General features: G+C 40.3%; 1 protein-coding gene across 1 annotated transcript in view; it reads right to left on the bottom strand.

Moving 5' to 3' along the window:
- The window catches only part of gbe1b (glucan (1,4-alpha-), branching enzyme 1b), a 107287-nt gene extending 90576 nt beyond the window's left edge, over positions 1 to 16711 (bottom strand). The window contains exon 1 of the mRNA XM_030108469.1: positions 16537 to 16711. Within this exon, the coding sequence (XP_029964329.1) occupies positions 16537 to 16634 (98 nt within the window). The 5' untranslated portion in view covers positions 16635 to 16711. The remainder of the gene's footprint in view (positions 1 to 16536) is intronic.
- Positions 16712 to 17528: the final 817 nt, after the last annotated feature.

Raw genomic sequence — 17528 nt, forward strand, 5'->3', positions numbered from 1 at the left:
GAAAAAATCCACAACATCATCATTGTTAGAGCACATTTCCGTTAATCTGCACGGAAATTACTGGCGGTTGATTCTTCCTGTAAGCTACCGATGTCGAGTGTTGTGTAAACACGGTGAGTCGCATTATATTGATGTATTGTTTGTGCTCATATTTTAGGATGTACTTACAATGGCTTTGCAACATGCTGGCATGGAACAAGCCATCAATGTGAAAACACAGCAGGAAAGGATATTAATAAGTAATAACAAGCTAAGAATGCTAATTGCTGCCATTATGGGCTCATGCGGCTCCTCTCCTGCATCCTGTCAGCGTCATTGTTTACGACGACTGTTTAAACCAATATATTAAGCAGTGCGCTCAATTAGCAAAATAGCTTTCTCTGAGGAATTATGGGTGGAACTTTGAATTCGGCCACAAGCCAGCCAGTGAGATGTTTTCAATGAAATGTTTGCAAAAAACATTAAGTGCTTCATCTGTGACTTGGAACAAACGAATGATTTTATTATTGATTGATCTGTCAAACTGATTTTCAATAGTTGTCTGAGATTTGCTTGGAAAGATAGAAAACAGTCAAATGTCATGTTTTGCTCTATCAGACCATAATCAGAAGATGCTTGTTAGGCTTTAATTAGAGCTTAACAAGAAAAAAAAAGGACTGTTAATCTATGGGCAAGTCAATTTCTGTCTCTCTATGAACTTCATCCAAACTCACAATATTTTTGGCTAAATCAGAAGATTGACAGTTATTTCACAGTCTTCCTCAAACTATGAACATTAATGCTCAATACATTTTGTGGAAATCAAAAAAAAAAAAGCCAAAAAGCTCCTTTCAAAAAGAAAAATATATGCTATTCCTCTGCTTGGCCTGTAGGTGGCAAGTGTTTAACCGTATGCTCATTTCGACTAGAGAAGAAGAAGAAGACAGGAAGTGAAATCAAATGAAACTCCCAGAGTGAGCAAATAAATTGAAAAGATGTATTTACAGAGATAAAACACAACTGTATGTTATATCGACTATTTTGGCTTAAAATGCACAAACAGGGTTTTGAAAAAAAGTGCTGCAAAGCGGAACTGCTTAGAAAATAGAAGGATTAATAGTGCTTCTCACTCAGGTCCTGTTTACACAACATTCTTATGTGAAAACATAAATCCTTCATTGCTTTTTGGGGATCTGTTTATTAGCATTGGGCAAGTTACTTTAAAAAAGTAATAAGTTATAGTTACTTATTATTTCTTCAAAAAAAATTGAGTTAGTAACTGAGCTACATTATTTTAAAAGTAACTAATTACTATTATATGTGTGATTTAATTACTAAAACAACAGCACCCACTAGTGGCCCCATGTGGAAACTTCATCATTTTCAACATGTTGCACTATACATTTGAAACTTTCCTGAAATAAAAAACGTAAAAATGCTGCATTTTGACTTTAAACGTTGTCCTGTACATGGGGTGTTACAAAGCGTGTGGACAAGCTAATGAAAAATTGATGTGACCACCCTTTAAAATGCTACACACACACTCACACACACACACACCTGGCTGTATTTTCTCAAAAACACAATAGAAACTGCGTTTGAAGTTCTTTCTGTGTTTGAGCATATTTGCAACATGTCTAAAACACTGCGGTGCATGCCATGTGGCAGCACACAGAGCTGCATCTCAATGGCTCCATGCTGCCATTATCTCTCGGAGGTTCAACCTCGGGATGCACACCTGGCCCGGAGCATGAGGAACGTGTGACTACAGGCATGTCTTGTGAGATAAACCTCTGTCTGTTACCTTCAACTGCAAAGGACAGACTGACTACTTTGCAATTTATCTCACTTAAGTTCCTGCAGCCAAGCTGGTGTCCATATCAGATTCCCCCCGGTACAGAAAGCCTCTTTCAGCCAGCAGAGTTAAGTGCACTCCCTCCCCTATAGCCCTGAAGCCAAGCTCAGACTGGCCTATGAATGCCCTGGGGCTAGTGATGATGGGCTGAAGTAACAGTGCGATTTCTCAGCAGCTGCTCCCTGTGTTGAGAATAGTGGATACAGACACCGGTTGCCAAATGTAAACCTTTCAAGTCCTACCAATGCTGCCACATGCTTCCTTTGCCACTTTGTCACCATTTCAGGAATATGACGAATGGAAGGACAGAGGAAGGACTTGCGTAGGGCCGAGAGCCACTGTCACTTTATTAACAGGAGCGATACTCCCGTCTATTATTATAGCAAATGAGTTCCACGGGGGTGCACCAGAGAGACTAGAAAGCCCCAAACCCGGCAATGTGTGCATACAATATTCTCGTCACACCTCTTGTGTCTCTGTAAGATTACAGAAGGCGGTGAGGTCAAGTCAAACATGGCATACGAATTCTACCACACAATTCACCAGTGAGGATTTCTGTTGTTCAATCTACATAGAAAACAGAATTAAGACTTCAATTTATTTAGTCCATAATGAAAAATTACACAGAATAGGTTGCAAAATGTATTTGTCTTCTTCTGCCTTTATCTTGAAACGTTATATGAAGGAGGCTGTCAATCTTTTTGTGTAACTTCAGTGGTGTCACATTGTAACACCTTTCCTGCTACAAATTAAATAGGCAATGTGTATATCTACAAGAGATCTGCACATGGTATCCATAGGCAACATTTGGCTCTGAAACTCTTTCCCATTAGACTGCAAAGAGCAGAGCGCGAGATCATCCCATCACATATGGCAAGCTGCTTTTCTCTCCTCCACTGCTGGCCCTGACTTGCTAATGCAGGCAACTCTCTATGTTCCAGAGCACAACTACAGTTCTGTGCAGAATTACTGTTTTCAAAGTTACTTTGCCTTAAAATGTCGAAGCCTATGGTAAGCACAAAACGCTCATCCTACAGCACCATAAAAACCCTTTATCAGATCGGAAGAGTTGGTAGAGAAGAGGCGGTCAGAGTTCATGTTAATGGTCTGTCATACTGTCTGAACTTTGTACACCTTTCTGTGGGGAATTCACATTGCAAAGCCTCACACACAATGCAAAGCATTATAGCACCAACCAACCAACTAACTGGATCAGATGATATTTGTTGAATAATTTGCAAAAACATGCAAATGAGGGTTGTTGTTTTTTTTGACATTTCACTGTATGTTGCACCAAAAGGTATCATTAGAATTGGCTTTATGTTGAGATTTGATCGTTGTGGTACAGAGCATACAGTTGAAAAATGTCTATGCTTTTTTTTTTAAAAAAAAAGAAGAACTTTAAAGGGATACTTCAACATTTTGGCAAATTGGCTCATTTAGCGCAATTCCTTAGTCATTTCGAACAGCATACTTACTTTTTTTGTGAGGGCGAGCTGTTGTTTATTCAGAGGTGAGTCGGGGAAGGTTTATGGGACGGACACAATAGAAGTGAATGGTATTTTTGCTTCCCCTCGTCAAACTCATCAAATACACAATCCAACAACCCCAAAACACTTTGGTGGACACGTTATAATCCGCACATTCACTACGCTGTGGAACACCAACAAATAATATTGTAGCGTTACGTAGGGCTGGACGATATGGCCAAAAATTTTATCATGATATAGTTCATAATTTTGGTCAATACGATATAATTCCGATATCGATATAAATAACACAAAAGCCTCAGAAGAACTGTTAAGAATCATGTACATAATGTAGTAGCTGTAAAATTAGAAATTATTTATCCAGGAAGCTCCTCCAGTATAACATTTTAGAAATAAAAACTACAATAAATTAAAGGTTTACCTTTTATTTAAGAAATATAAAATCACTGTCAAATAAATGTAAGTTTCACCTTTTTCAATATAAATAGCTTTAACTTTACACTTAAATACAGTTACGTTATTGTTACAGATTCAAACGAAGGTGCTTCAACCAGGGAGAAAAATAAAAGTGCTCAGAATTACTGCAATAAACAGAAAAAAGAGTGAGCAACTACAAACATGAATATTACTAGGACAGGGAATTGAAATAACTGCCATACACTCATCTTTTCAATATTAATAGCTTTAACTTTTAAACTACAACACAGTTTTTCTTATAGATTTAAAGGTGCATTAAAGAGTTTGCGCGTTTTATGTGAAACAGCGCCCCCTGCAGGCCTTGGGCGTAATGCAGCTCAGTGAAAAACTCGTCCCTGTGGCTCCCATGCACGGAAGAGGGGAACTTCTTCCTCGTTCGTTTAGTAGCGCTCAAGTAAAATTTAAGTTTCTTTTACCTGGTGGGGTCTGTGCTGGAGCTGTGGCAGTGCTAGAAGCCAGTCTTTTCTTACTTTCTGGAAGATCCTGCTCAGTTGTTGCTCACTAAGCATCTGGCGGAGTAATGGCGGACAAAACGAAACCTAACCAGCCGGAGCGTGCATTACGTCATTCCTTTCAAATTCTCCCCAAAAAAATTCTAGTGCCGGACCGGCACTGCAACTGTCAAGTGACAATTTAGCGCTGTTAGAGGTACTTGTAACGAATATGTCAGGGCAGATTGTACACATCATTAAAAATGTGTAACATATTTATGGTGGAAAATAAGTATTTTTAAGGTTGTAAAACTCCTTAATGCACCTTTAAAGAAAGGTGCTTCAACCAGGAAGAAAAATAAAAGTGCTCAGAATTACTAAGGTTAAGTACAGAATTACTTAAGATTGTAGTGATTATGGTGACACTGCAACAAATCCCTGTACCGTTTTTTTTTTTTTTTTTTGTCGTAGTTGTCTTCACTGTTGCAGCGTCTTGTAAATTGTAAACGGCCCCTTAACCCCGCAGCACTACGGCTACTCAAAGAAATCAATATTGTTTCTGATGCTTGATAGACAGATACTTTTGACAAAAATGAGCTTGCAGCATATAGTCCACCTCACAGCGATGGGATGGAGGCGCCCTTTGTATGTTACTGACGTTTTGTTAAAGCTCGTGTCCGGAGTTTTGAAAGAGAGAGTTTTTTTTTAATCCAACATCTCAGGTTCCGCCCTCCCTCTGCTTTCATGAGCGACCAAGCCACGCCCCTTTAATTGTGCACGCTATTATCCGTCGGGTGAAAATGAGAGCCTCCGAGTCCTACAGCATCCTCCATGTTTAGCTGTTTACGGTGGATGTTCAGCAGACAGTGGATATATCCGAGGTAAGCACAGCGGCTGCTGCGTAGCTAACTCTCCTCTGCCTGGGCGAGCGGCCGTGCTCTCTGGCTGCTCCACACTTTGATTGACAGCACGAGAATGCAGAAGCTCGAAATCTATTGGCTGAAGCTGACCGGCGCTTTTTCGGATAACATGGGGGTCTATGAGACGAAGGCGGGGCTCATAAATACATTTTTATATTGCTTTATGCTAATATTATATTGTAGTATCGAACCAGACTGACACATAGAAGCTCTGTTGAAAAATGATGCATAAGTTGGAAACGAACGGAAACTCCGGACACGAGCTTTAAAGAGTTATTGAGACCGAAAGTCCGCATCTGTCAATATGTTGCTAACTTTACTGGACTGTTCAGTGAATGATATTCCTAATTCGTAGCCATGAATTAGTATTTTGTGCGCACGATTTATTATTTCGTGGCCACAAATTAGCTTGTGGAAGCTTATTCAGTCGCGTTTACATCACGAGTGCTCATTTTGGAGCTCAAACTTACTGCGGTGGAGCTTAGCTTGTAACATGAGCTGAGGACAGCCAGCTGTGGTGTGCGGGCCGAGTACGTGATCACTCTTGCGGCGCTTTCTGTTCTGCTTGAACCGGCGGCGCCGTGAACAGCAATTAATGATTGTGAAACGCATACTGTAATGCACTATATCGAAAATTTGTTCAAAACTCATATCACCGTTATTGAATAAAAATATACCGCGGTATATATTGCTATCAAAATTTTGTCCAGCCCTAGCGTTACGACATTGAAGCAAATACTGGAAACTACTTTTTCTTTTGAAATCACTACGCTCAGACGCCATATTTAGTAAGTAGTTCCGTCTTAGCAATCTTCGCAAAAACAACTCAATCTCGTAATATTGCATTAATATTTCACAGCGTAGTGAATGTGTGGATTATAACGTGTCCACCAAAGTGTTTTGGGGTTGTTGGATTGTGTATTTGATGAGTTTGACGAGGGGAAGCAAAAATACCGCCCACTTCCATTGTGTCTGTCCCGAAAACCTTCCCCGACTCATCTCTGAATAAACAACAGCTCGCCCTCACAAAAAAAGTAAGTATGCTGTTCGAAATGACTAAGGAATTGCGTTAAATCCGCCAATTTGCCAAAATGTTGAAGTATCCCTTTAAAGTATAAATTTCAAGGTTATTTTAGGTGATATCTCACCAGTCCGGCACGCTCAGGGTGAAACTGGACTGTAATATGCGGCCCCTGACCTAAAATGTGTCTGACACACTTACATCTAAACCCAACACCACAAAAATAAATACTGTTGCATCTCTTTATTGAACCTTTCCATTCAACCATACGTAAGGTCTTTATTGGAAATTAATGTTTTAATATCAAACTTCATAAACTTCAGTGTTTTTCCTTCAACTTGTGTACAACAATCACTGCATGTTTTGCGCCACACACTTGACAAGTAGTGTTCACAAGTGTGTTTCTAATAGCTTTAAACCAAACTGTGCTACAGAAGTGTTGTTTTGTTTGGCCTTAAAATGAAATCCACGATGTAAATGCTAAGAGATGCTCATAGAACCGTGGGTGGTTAAATATCAGGAGGTAAGCACCCACAGATAAGTTGTTGGCCAGGCTATTTCTCCACTCCTGCACTAATGAACAGTGGCAGAAAAACAATAACAAAATATAATTTAAAAGATCAAGTTTAGAAGACAGGGGGATGTAAATATGACATTTATTTCTGGTCTATTTGGCTTTTCTTTCTCTGTATGAAATGAAATTGATCTTATGACAATGCCCAAGACTTGCGGCTCAAAAAATATCAAGCAATTACTTAATCATTCTGGCAAGCCTATTTGGAGCTAAAAATTCTCACCTAAATGTGTTAAATCATCTTTTATCCACCTGAAGGCGGTGGATATACGCTTCTCCCATCTACATAATTAATGCAAGTCCAATATTTCCTGTTCTTGTAGTTCTGGTTCACTCTGCAGTTGCACCTCAGGGAGACATCAAGCTCTTTAGCGTCTAAATGCCGCACTACGAACGGCGATAAGAGAGGTGGAACTGATGCAAAACTCAAATTGGTGGGCCACATGCTGACAGGTTAAATGCCTTGGAAATGTAGGAAATGCTTAGAAACGCTCCAAGTATCTAATAGTTCATTAGTATAAGAGTCCTAATTGCATTGATATAGCAATTCTATGAGAAATACACTGAAAAAAATCAACTATAAGCCCAATGCATGTCTGATTGTAATGAATCACCCGCCTCCACCTCTCAATAGAATAAAGCGATAATTCAGTTTCACTGGGAAACACTGCAGCTCATTGTGAGGTAGCACACGGCCAGGAGACGCACCACTAATCCCTCTCGCTTGAAATTACAAAAGAGTTTTGTCCTGTACACTATTCAGTGGTAATAGAGCAGCAGGAGATTAGAGATGTGAGAAACAGATTGCTGGCCTGGATCTCTTATCTCTTGGTTTGGATAACTTGAGTTTTATCTGCAAAGATGGGAAGAAAAATGTCATAAGGCACAACTGAGATGTTGTGTACTTGAACATTACTGCCCACAGCAACAGGATCAACCTCTTTTCAGAGGGCTGTAAGAGAAATCTATATCAAAACAGAGTAAATCAAGGGATTACAAAAAAATAAAAAGTTCTTTGACATTTACTCTGCAGTGTTTTGTGTCTTCAGACTGACTCGCTGTTGGTATTCACCAAATTCAATGTGTAAATTTCTGAGATTGTTCCAAAGTCACAACTTGGGACTAAGACAGCTCCGGAGAGAAAGGGACACTTTGAGAAAGTGTGCCTAGATTAGAAGACCAAGGCCCAGAAGGCACAAAGGAAAGCTAATCAGTTGGCAAAAGCTCTATTGAAAATCAAAGTTGGGTTCAGGAGGTGCTTGAGAAGGTGGGCTGGTAGAGAGCTCATCATTGAGAGAACTAAGGCTCAGAGGGTGTTCAAGAAGGCAGACCAGCTGGGGGACATGCTCCTGAATGAGAGGAAAGAGGCTGCGAAACAGCTGGAGGAACTTGACTCCGGCTTTGAAGCACTGTGCGAAGCAGCGGAGGATCGATCATCTCCAATGGCAGAAGATCTCCCCTCCTCGAGGCCACAAAAGAAACAAACCCCGCAGGGGACTGAAGAGGAGGGGGCAGAAAGAGCCGAGCAGCATGACACCCAGACTGGGTGATCTGAAGACAAAAAGTCCAAGAAGAAAAGTTGGATAACCAGGCTCCTTCCACACCAGGCGCCAGCAATGGCAGACGACGACTTCTGGTGGCAGGAGGGCCTCTCTTTGACTCAAAGCTCTGGAGATTTTGTCTCATTTATATGAGGAAACTTCGGGCCTGGTTGAGAACATTTTCACAAAGACTCACTGCACTCATAATGTAACAAAGTCGCGGAGAGAAGCTCAACATGGCGTTTTTGTACCAACTGGTGCAAAGTGGCAGCTGCAAGCTCTTCAGCCTAACTGTACAATACTTCATTTTTAAACTGTAGAAAACTCAAAGAACTACCAAAGAATTTTAAAACAACTTTGAATGAAATCCAAACGACAAGCATTTACATAAAATATTTTTCTCCATCTTCATACAACTTTGCACGTTGGGGGGCTGCAATCAATCCCAGATGGGACTTCACAATACAAGGTAAACAGGTGATATATGATGGTATCGTCATATATGCTTTTAAGAAAAACATATAATTTCCACTTTTTTTCTACCTGCAGATTCCACCAGCAGCATTTCAGAGGCAGTTCATTGACTTTCATGATTTTTGAGCTTTTTTTTTTTTTTTGCCCTGTGGCCACCAGGAAAGCAAAATTTAGAGGTCATTAAAGCAATATTCAAACACGGATGGTAAGAAACTATGTTCCACATAATCTCCATCTTCATTCTCCTGGTTCAGCATGCGAGCACTCACTTATGTTCTCATCAAAAAGAAAAAAAAGTAGTATTAATCGTGGCATGTTGGAGGCTCTTATTTTGAGACGGGATGATAAGCCCCCATTTCCATGACAATGTCTCAGGTGAAAACGCATCGTTTCTGTATTTTTGAATTACAGCATTTTTGCGTATATACTGCAAGATTTTAAAAATGATGTACAATAAAGCGGCAGAAATGGTAAAAACAATGTTCTGCTGAAGGGCCACTCGCGGGTGGCGGGTTGTTTATGTGACGAAACCACACACGGAACATAAAGCAATATGCTAACATTAACGATGTTAGTACATCGACATTTGTATGGAAGGATGATAAAATTGGACTGGACAGGAGAATACGGACTGGGAGTCCTGCTCTGGAGGCCAACGTTGTAACTGTCTGTCTAATCGCACATGTGCAGGAGAACAATATACCACAGCTATGGTGCGCATGCTCAACAGCAGAATTTTAGAAAAGTTGTGTTTTCCGTCATCTTCACGGACACAGCATCTGAGCGCTTTCAAAAAGTTTCACCTTGGATTTAGTTTTCAGAAACCCAAATGTTTCCCATTTTCACTTGAAAAAGTTGTCATAAATGGAGCCTAAGGTTGTAGCTCTTTATACAGACAAGCCATATTTCTTATCTTTGAAACTTACGGTTATCTTTCATGTCATTTTGTCTTCATCACCTGCATGTCGCATTAAGTCCTAAAAGATACATCTTTTCATTAAATAATTGGTTTTCAACTCTATTCATTGCTTTTTCCCCAAAGGAGAGAAAAGTTTGAGGATTTCATACTCCAACTTACCATTTTACATCAGCCCAAGAGGTTTATAATCAGCGCGGTGAATTAATGGGCAAACTGTGACCCTGGTTTTTAAACATACCAAGAAAGAAACCCAGTGACTCACAAAGAGAATCCACGACTTATTTCATGTTACCAGACAAAGCATTTGGCTACTTAATACCCTGGAGTCTATAATTCAATAGATGGCAGTAAAAAAAAAAAAAAAAAAAAAAAAAAGCCTTAACTAAACCAGACTTGGTCAAATCTAAAAATACATCGGACCATTTTCCCACAGTGCATTCCTAATAGGCTTCAGCAGCTCTCCAGCAAATCATTGTAATAGTTTCACAAATATATCCAGACATATATACTGCTTCCATCTGCAGATTTATATAATAATAGAGTAGTGGATTTAGTTCACAAAACTTGCAACAACAAGTTTCTAATTCATCCAGATTTCCGAGGGTCAACACAAGTTCACTCAATACAGTCCGGTCCATTTCAGCCAATTCAGCTACCTGCCACTCCAACGTCTGCGAAAATGAATAAAACAAGGTGCTGAGCATCAATTTCCACAGAGTTTATGTAATCTTCATTAAATGGTAAAGAGCAAAAGGATTAAGACGGACTGGGTTAAAAAGTACAACAATGAGGAAAATGATAAGATAAAAAAAGACATTTATAACTTTGACTGAATCTGACAAACACGATCAAATTATCTGAGAAGAAATCACAATCAATTCCCTTTTCTTTTATTGCTACATGCTAAAATTAAACTTCATGAACTTTTGTATCAGAAATTCACAGGTCAATCGATGTGTAACCACAATGATGCTTTAAAGAAGAAAAACACTCCCCATCTCGATACGACATCTCCTGGTTGCTGTTTTTTTTCGAGTCATAATTACAAGCCTCTCAGAATGAATTCAAAACCGGTTTTGAGCTCCTCACAAACGAGCAGTTGAACTCCGTAACCCGTTCAGACGCTCTCTGTTAAACAATCGGGCATCTAAATTTAGAGTGCGCATTCAGGTCCGCTGTGTTGTGTATGAATGATAGTGACAGCTGAAGCACAGAGGTGTCAAGGCAGTCGGCAACAGCCTGGAGAAAGCAGAAGAAAAAGATTTTTCTGCTCTTGATCTGAACTCGCTTAAAGGGCTTCCTTCACAGGCCAGCAGCAAGGGCACTTTCAAATAATGCCATTAATGTCTTTCTTGACTAAGTGCACTAATGAGGCTAAAGAGTCAAAGCTGGGAAATTTGCAGAGAGGCTGATTGATGAAAGCTAAGTTTCCCTGCTAAACTCGCAGTTTTGTTGACCCTCAAAGCAAGGTGACGGGAAAACAAATGCTGGCAAAGCTGCTTTCAAGAAGGCGCACAAAAGCACTCATTCATTACTATACAACAGGTAGGGTCGCACGTTTGCTCCAGTCAGCCTAACAGCTTTTATTAACTGAGCATGTGTGTGTTATCTCCCTTTCCATCATTAATTCCTTTTTTAAGGTGGAGTGCATGCATTTCTAATCATCACCTCAGAGTCAATAATCAGCTTCGCTTTGCATGCATTGCATCATCATCATCACCACAAAGAAGAGACGGAGACTGTACTTTTACTTTGAGACGAGTTGTGATGACATACTCAAAACTCTTTGCCGTAATAAGCAGCGGTCCCAATGCTCCCCACTTTCATTTGGTCCAATTTAGGAGATACATGGTGCCCCGAGCTGCGAAATTCAAGCAGCACTTCCTGTCGACTTGCGCAACAGGAAGGGTAAATAATGAAGAATGTCAACAGAGCGCTGCTCATCGGGGCTGGAACATGCGCACGGCGTCAACGGTTGTTTTCACCATCAATCTCGAACGGGCATCCTGATGAAAAATAAAATAAAGACTTGCCTCAAACTCCAGAATAACTAATTAAAATGGAGAATCAGCTGGAATGGTTCCTAACGCCTGTGCGCGGTCGCTCAATCAGGCATGAAACAACGTAAAGCAAACCTGGGATATGGGCAGCCCTGAGCCATGACACAGCGGTGAAATCTAAAGAACCAGTGTGTGTGGTCAGAGGTCTCCTTCTGATATGCCAGCTGAATTCTTAGCACCGAGTCTCAGCAGGATGCCGCAGCCTGAGAAAGCTCTTGATTTCTGTGCCTGTGTTCATGATACGGTGTTTGGACTCTGGGCTTTTGAACACCGGGGGCTTATCAAGAATTAACCTTCACACAGCAGTGATCCTATATGTAAAATAATTTATGTGCAACTTTCATCAGCGGGACAAGTGTTTGAGACATGTCTGGGGCGCGGCGGAGCCGAGAAATCCCAAGCTGTGTCTGAGATGGAACTGACACGCTCATCTCTCTGCACGGCTCGAGCTCTGCTCACATGCCTCCAATACAAAGCAGGTGGTCCCTTACCTGCCACATTAGAAACAAGATGTGACACGGTAATGAAAATGGATAAAACTATATGGCCCCCTAAGCATAGTTTAAAAGCGCGGGTGTGGGGACGAGCCAACAGCGAGCAGACACCGTGGCGATGTGAGCTGTAGATCATTATCGCCGTCAGCTTGCAAGTCAAAAAATATGAAACTAATAAGCAAAAAAAAAAAAATCTGCAGGTGAGGCTAATTTGACAAGAGGTGGGGGATTGATCCGATGAATTACAATGTCATTTTGTGAGCCAGATGTCCTTCTTTCCTGAGGAGATTTTAAATATGATCATAAAAATCAAAACTGCGTCACAATTAACGTGACCTCTTTGTTCCTGAGATGACTGTGCACTTTTCTGACGGTACATCGCTTCATTGCAGTCTAGCTGTTTCTCAAGCGGAAATTTTGAATAATAAATGGAACAAAAAAAAAAGGACAAAAACATGGGACTGCACAGTCTGTTGACTTATAGAGTGTTGACACAGTTGGTACATGTCAAGGGCATATGTCTGGCTTCTGTATGCACAGACTTAAACCTTTTTTACTTTAACCCCAGGTTTATCTGAGGACACAGCTAGCAAATATCCTCTCGATGATCACCCACAAGTATTATCAGTATTACTTCAGCGTCCCTCGGGTGATCAAAGTGACAGACGATAAACAAGACTACGGATTCCTGAAATGACTAATTAGAAAAACTGCTGTCTATGAACTTTAACTCCAGCTAATTAAACCTGCTCCTGTTAAAGGGTTTGGGATATCTTGTCTCTCCAGTGTGTAATCATGCCCCGTGAATACATTTGGTAAGCCGACATCTCTGTTTCTGTCATGTATCATGCACAAAGGCGACAAAGAAATTTGAATGGAACGATGAAAGTTTGTGCAACATCACCAGAATAAAAGCACAAAAACACAACAGAAGCTGGTTTAGCTGGTGCACCACAACCACAGACCGACACAAACCAGCATCAATTTTTTCTCTAGACCTATAAAGTAATTTGTGTTGTTATGACTGACATCATCCTGAATTATTTTAAATAAAAACAGCAACTTTAAGGCCCCATTAACAGGATGTTTTAAGTGAAAGCGCATTTTTGTGTTTCCATCTCAGCCAAGCTTTGAAAATTATGCATGTTTACACAAAAAAAGGGCAGAAATGGTATAAATGAAGTAATTTTCATGTGACTAGTTGGTGCTGTTGGTTGTTTTTGTAATGAAATCACACACAGAGAACTTAATGGAATCAACATTAACAGTGCCGAGTACACGGACATTTGTGTGAACAGATCATGAAGTTATCATGAAGTTGTGTTTTCAGTGGCTCTGAGCATTGTTTTAGTGTAAACACAGCCCCAAAACACAATGAAAGCTTTGCTTTTTCACTTGAAAACAGAGGCTGTAATGGCCAGTTCGTACTTTGACCCCGACAATGTTTGGAGGTCAACAGGCTGCAGAAGCATTGTGCAATCCAGCACATATCCCGTAAGATTGCCCAGGATTGCACAGTATATATAAATCTGCACAAATTCATCAGACGTCTCAAGTCACCTTTGTTAAAAGCATCAAGCCCTGGATATATTAGCACATTTTTTCAGACTGACTTTAGAACAAGCATCCACTACCAAAAGGAAAAAAAAAAAAAAAAATGCAGGACCATAGTGTCAGACCAGCATACACCGGCACGAATCCAAGCTTTTTTTCTGACCTGAAAAATAATTTGTGTTGTTATGATTGGCAAAATTCTCAGTTGTTACTGAAGACTGTTTGAAGAAAAAAAAAAAATCTATTAAAAATTCACAGTCCAAAGAATGTGACTGGGATTTATGACTGATTTAATGGCGGACTGATGTACGCACAGCAAGGACCACCTCTCGCAGTTACAGCCGGCTATTTAAGACTTTGACCCCGATAGTGTTTGGAGGTCAAAAAGAGCCACGGGAGAATTGTGCAACACACCATGAGGTCTCCTCGTGTCTCACTCTCTGAAGCAGCACAAATAAAACTATCTGAGGCTCCAAGTCATGCAAGGTAAATGCACCCAACTCTGGATCGTTTTGCAATATTGACATTTAAATGAGCACCGTAATATTCCTATAACACCCAGAGACATCAAAGGAACAAAGAAAACGTGTACAAAACGGACTATTAATAAAGTTTAAAAGGTATAATGCTGGACTGTAGCATGCACTAGCAAGGAGTTCCTACTTTATTCAAACCTATATAATCACTAGTGCTGATTTGACAAGATCATAGATCAATATTGAAGGCTGGTTGAAAATCAATCGCAAAATATGCCTACTTAAAATTAATGATGTCAATCTATCATTTTTCCATTGATTTTGGATAACTAAAAGTATCATTACAACCAGAGGCATCAACAGAAAAAAATTGGGTGCAACTTAAGTTTATAAGATTTTATTACAGCAAAAAATGCTGGCCAATAACATCAACATCAGATTGGCAAAGGCCAGCGAAGAAATATGACTGTTCTCAAGGCTGAAAGAATGGATTGATTTGAAAAACATAAATGTATACAGAAAAAAAAATACAATCACATGTAAATGCTCACATGTAAAGCAATAGTTTTGGTTATTGCAGATTTAAGTGACTGCGAACTAAGACATTAAATGGAAAATTAATAAGTGCGCAATCAGATGTGGTCATTCCACAGGGTGCTATGGCTATTTATTACTGTGACCCAAATAATGTTTGAAAGTCAAATAAGGCTGCAGGGGAAGTGTGCATGACAGTGCACATTCATTCAGGGAGTGACTTCAATTGCAAAGTACTAATTCAGCATTTAAAAAAAAAATCTAATTCTGGATTTTGAAAGAATTACAAGATTGGGTTTATAATAACCATGTTTTTTTTCTTAGAAGGACACCTTAATTAAAGTTATTTCTTCTGAGTAGCAATATTATTATGGATGACTGGCTACAAGACACAAAAGTGAAAAAGCACCTAACATTAGATCACACATAGCAATCAGAGTTTACTGTGATTATTTTATTCTGAGCTCAAATCAGGAAGTGCTACTAATACTGGGATTATAAAAACTAATGTTCCTAAATTAGACTGACATGCTCAAGAGAGAAACAGGGATAAAACTAAGTTTAGACTGTGGGTTGATGTTGCAATGCTGGATTATGGAATAGACAAGTGCAGAATTCATAATTTATTTATTTATTTGCATTTATGAAGCTATGATTGGCAATATCATTATGGATGGCTGGTTAAACGCTATGAAAAACACTTTACATTGGATCCACTGGCAGATTGGTGAATGCAAAAGCAGAGGTAGCTCTCTCAAGCCACTGATTATTCTGTACTTGACACCAGCTATGTTTGGAGGTCAAATCAGGGTGTGTGCAACAAAGTGTTTAAATCTGCATTCAAAAGACAAACTTCCATGAAAGTAAATTTAAATGTGGGTTGATGTTGCAATGCTGGACAACAGCATAGATAAATGCAGATCTTCCTCTTCAAATAATTACTGAAGCTATTTTTGTTGCTATATTTGATAATACATTATTACAGATAACTGGTTGAAGACGAATTAAAAATATGGAAAAAAAAACACTTGGGGTTTGATCAGAAGTAGGTCAGATTATTTTGCACTTGACACCACCTGTACTTGGAGGTCAAATCAGGATGAGTGCTTCCTAATCTCCCAAATTCTTCAAATCTGCATGAGTGAAACAGTTAAATGATGCAACTTTGACTATTCATGCAACCCCCCCGGCTGATTATAGAATCATAGCAGCTCGATGTTTATTTTCAAAGTGCATAAATTAAAGTTTGTAATGAGGATCGAAGAGGGATTGTTGTCGTGTTGCAGCACGCAGACTGAGACAGCTCTCTGCTCCGAAGCACCACCTCACGACGCAGCGTGGACATCAGCTGACTGACAAACACGTCTCCAGTCCAGCTGTCAGCCGCAGGAGGAAGCAGGAGAAGATCAGCTCGTTTCTGCAGCCTCGCGCTGAAAACTGAGCCTTCATTCATTAATTTTGCATCAATCCGAGGGCGTCTTGTCTTTAAAAGAACTGTCGGATCTACTGTATGTTGCAGGACAGGGGCGGTGCTCGGGGGTACGTGGCTGTGTGCGACCTTTCCTCGGTCAAAATGTCAAACCAGAGCAGAGGACGAGTCTGTGTAAATTTCGCGTTTTATCTCTTCACAATGTTGTTGTATTTAGCGACACGCACAGCAGAGTGAAGCCGGGCTTCCGTCGCTTCGTTCGGGGCTGTTTTTAACCGACGTGAGGCGCCGTATGAGCCGTGTTTTACCTCCTGCCGAAGTCCCTCTCGTAGGTTTTGAGGTGCGGATCCATTTGGAGAAGGGAGTTGAACTCAGGAACGGAAACATTATCCGAGAGCTCTGCCATGGTGTCCCCACGCGGAACCAACGCGGCGCTGTACCGCACGGACTGAATAGAAGGGGAGACAGGCAGCCGGGGACGCGCATTAAATGTGTGCGGTGTGATATTATGTCCGGACACAGCAGCGAATCAGTGCGCTTTTTACTCAGCTCGTCCCATTGCGGAGTGATGTGTCACCTTTTAGAGTGATTCAGCCTCTGTGGAACTTTAAGGCAGAGCTTATCAAAGTGTGGGAGGATGATTCCCCCCCACCCACACGCGCGCGCGAGCACACGCACACATCGCTTTTATACCACCCTGCCCCCTCCTCTCCCCCAGATCACCAAATTCTCCGTCTGACAGTTCAGTCTCAGACTTCCTCAGTGTATTTATTGCTTTCATTTAATTTCCATTACACCAACAACAAAAACAGCTATAAAAAGTTGTTTTAACATATAAAAAAACTTTTCTCACCCAATTGTTTTCTTTTTAATTGCGTTCCCTTCTCAGAAATTAAAGTCAATGTAGATATTGATTCATCCCTCACCCCTGTTTGAATATGTAGCCTATTTTTTATTTTATATTTTCTATGCATTTCGATGTTTTGTCATTGTTGAATTCTATTGAGTTTTATTTATATAGTGCCAAATACAGCTGTAATCCCAAGGTACTTTTACAGGGAAAAAGCCATCAATTTCACATGAGCAAGCACAGTGAAAAACAAGAACTCCCTTTTAACTGGAAGAAACCTACAGAACCAGACTCAGTGGCGGTGACCTTAGGTTGAGCCTCAGAGGTGGAGACCGTCTGCAGAGCCTGAATCAGAGGTGGACTGCCCCCACCCCACAAAATAAATAAATAAATAAATAAATAAATAAATAAAATAGCCCACAATTACATTAACTCCAGTGTTCCATTTTG

This window comes from Salarias fasciatus, chromosome 14 (genome assembly GCF_902148845.1).
Source record: "Salarias fasciatus chromosome 14, fSalaFa1.1, whole genome shotgun sequence".
Taxonomy (NCBI): Eukaryota; Metazoa; Chordata; class Actinopteri; order Blenniiformes; family Blenniidae; genus Salarias; species Salarias fasciatus.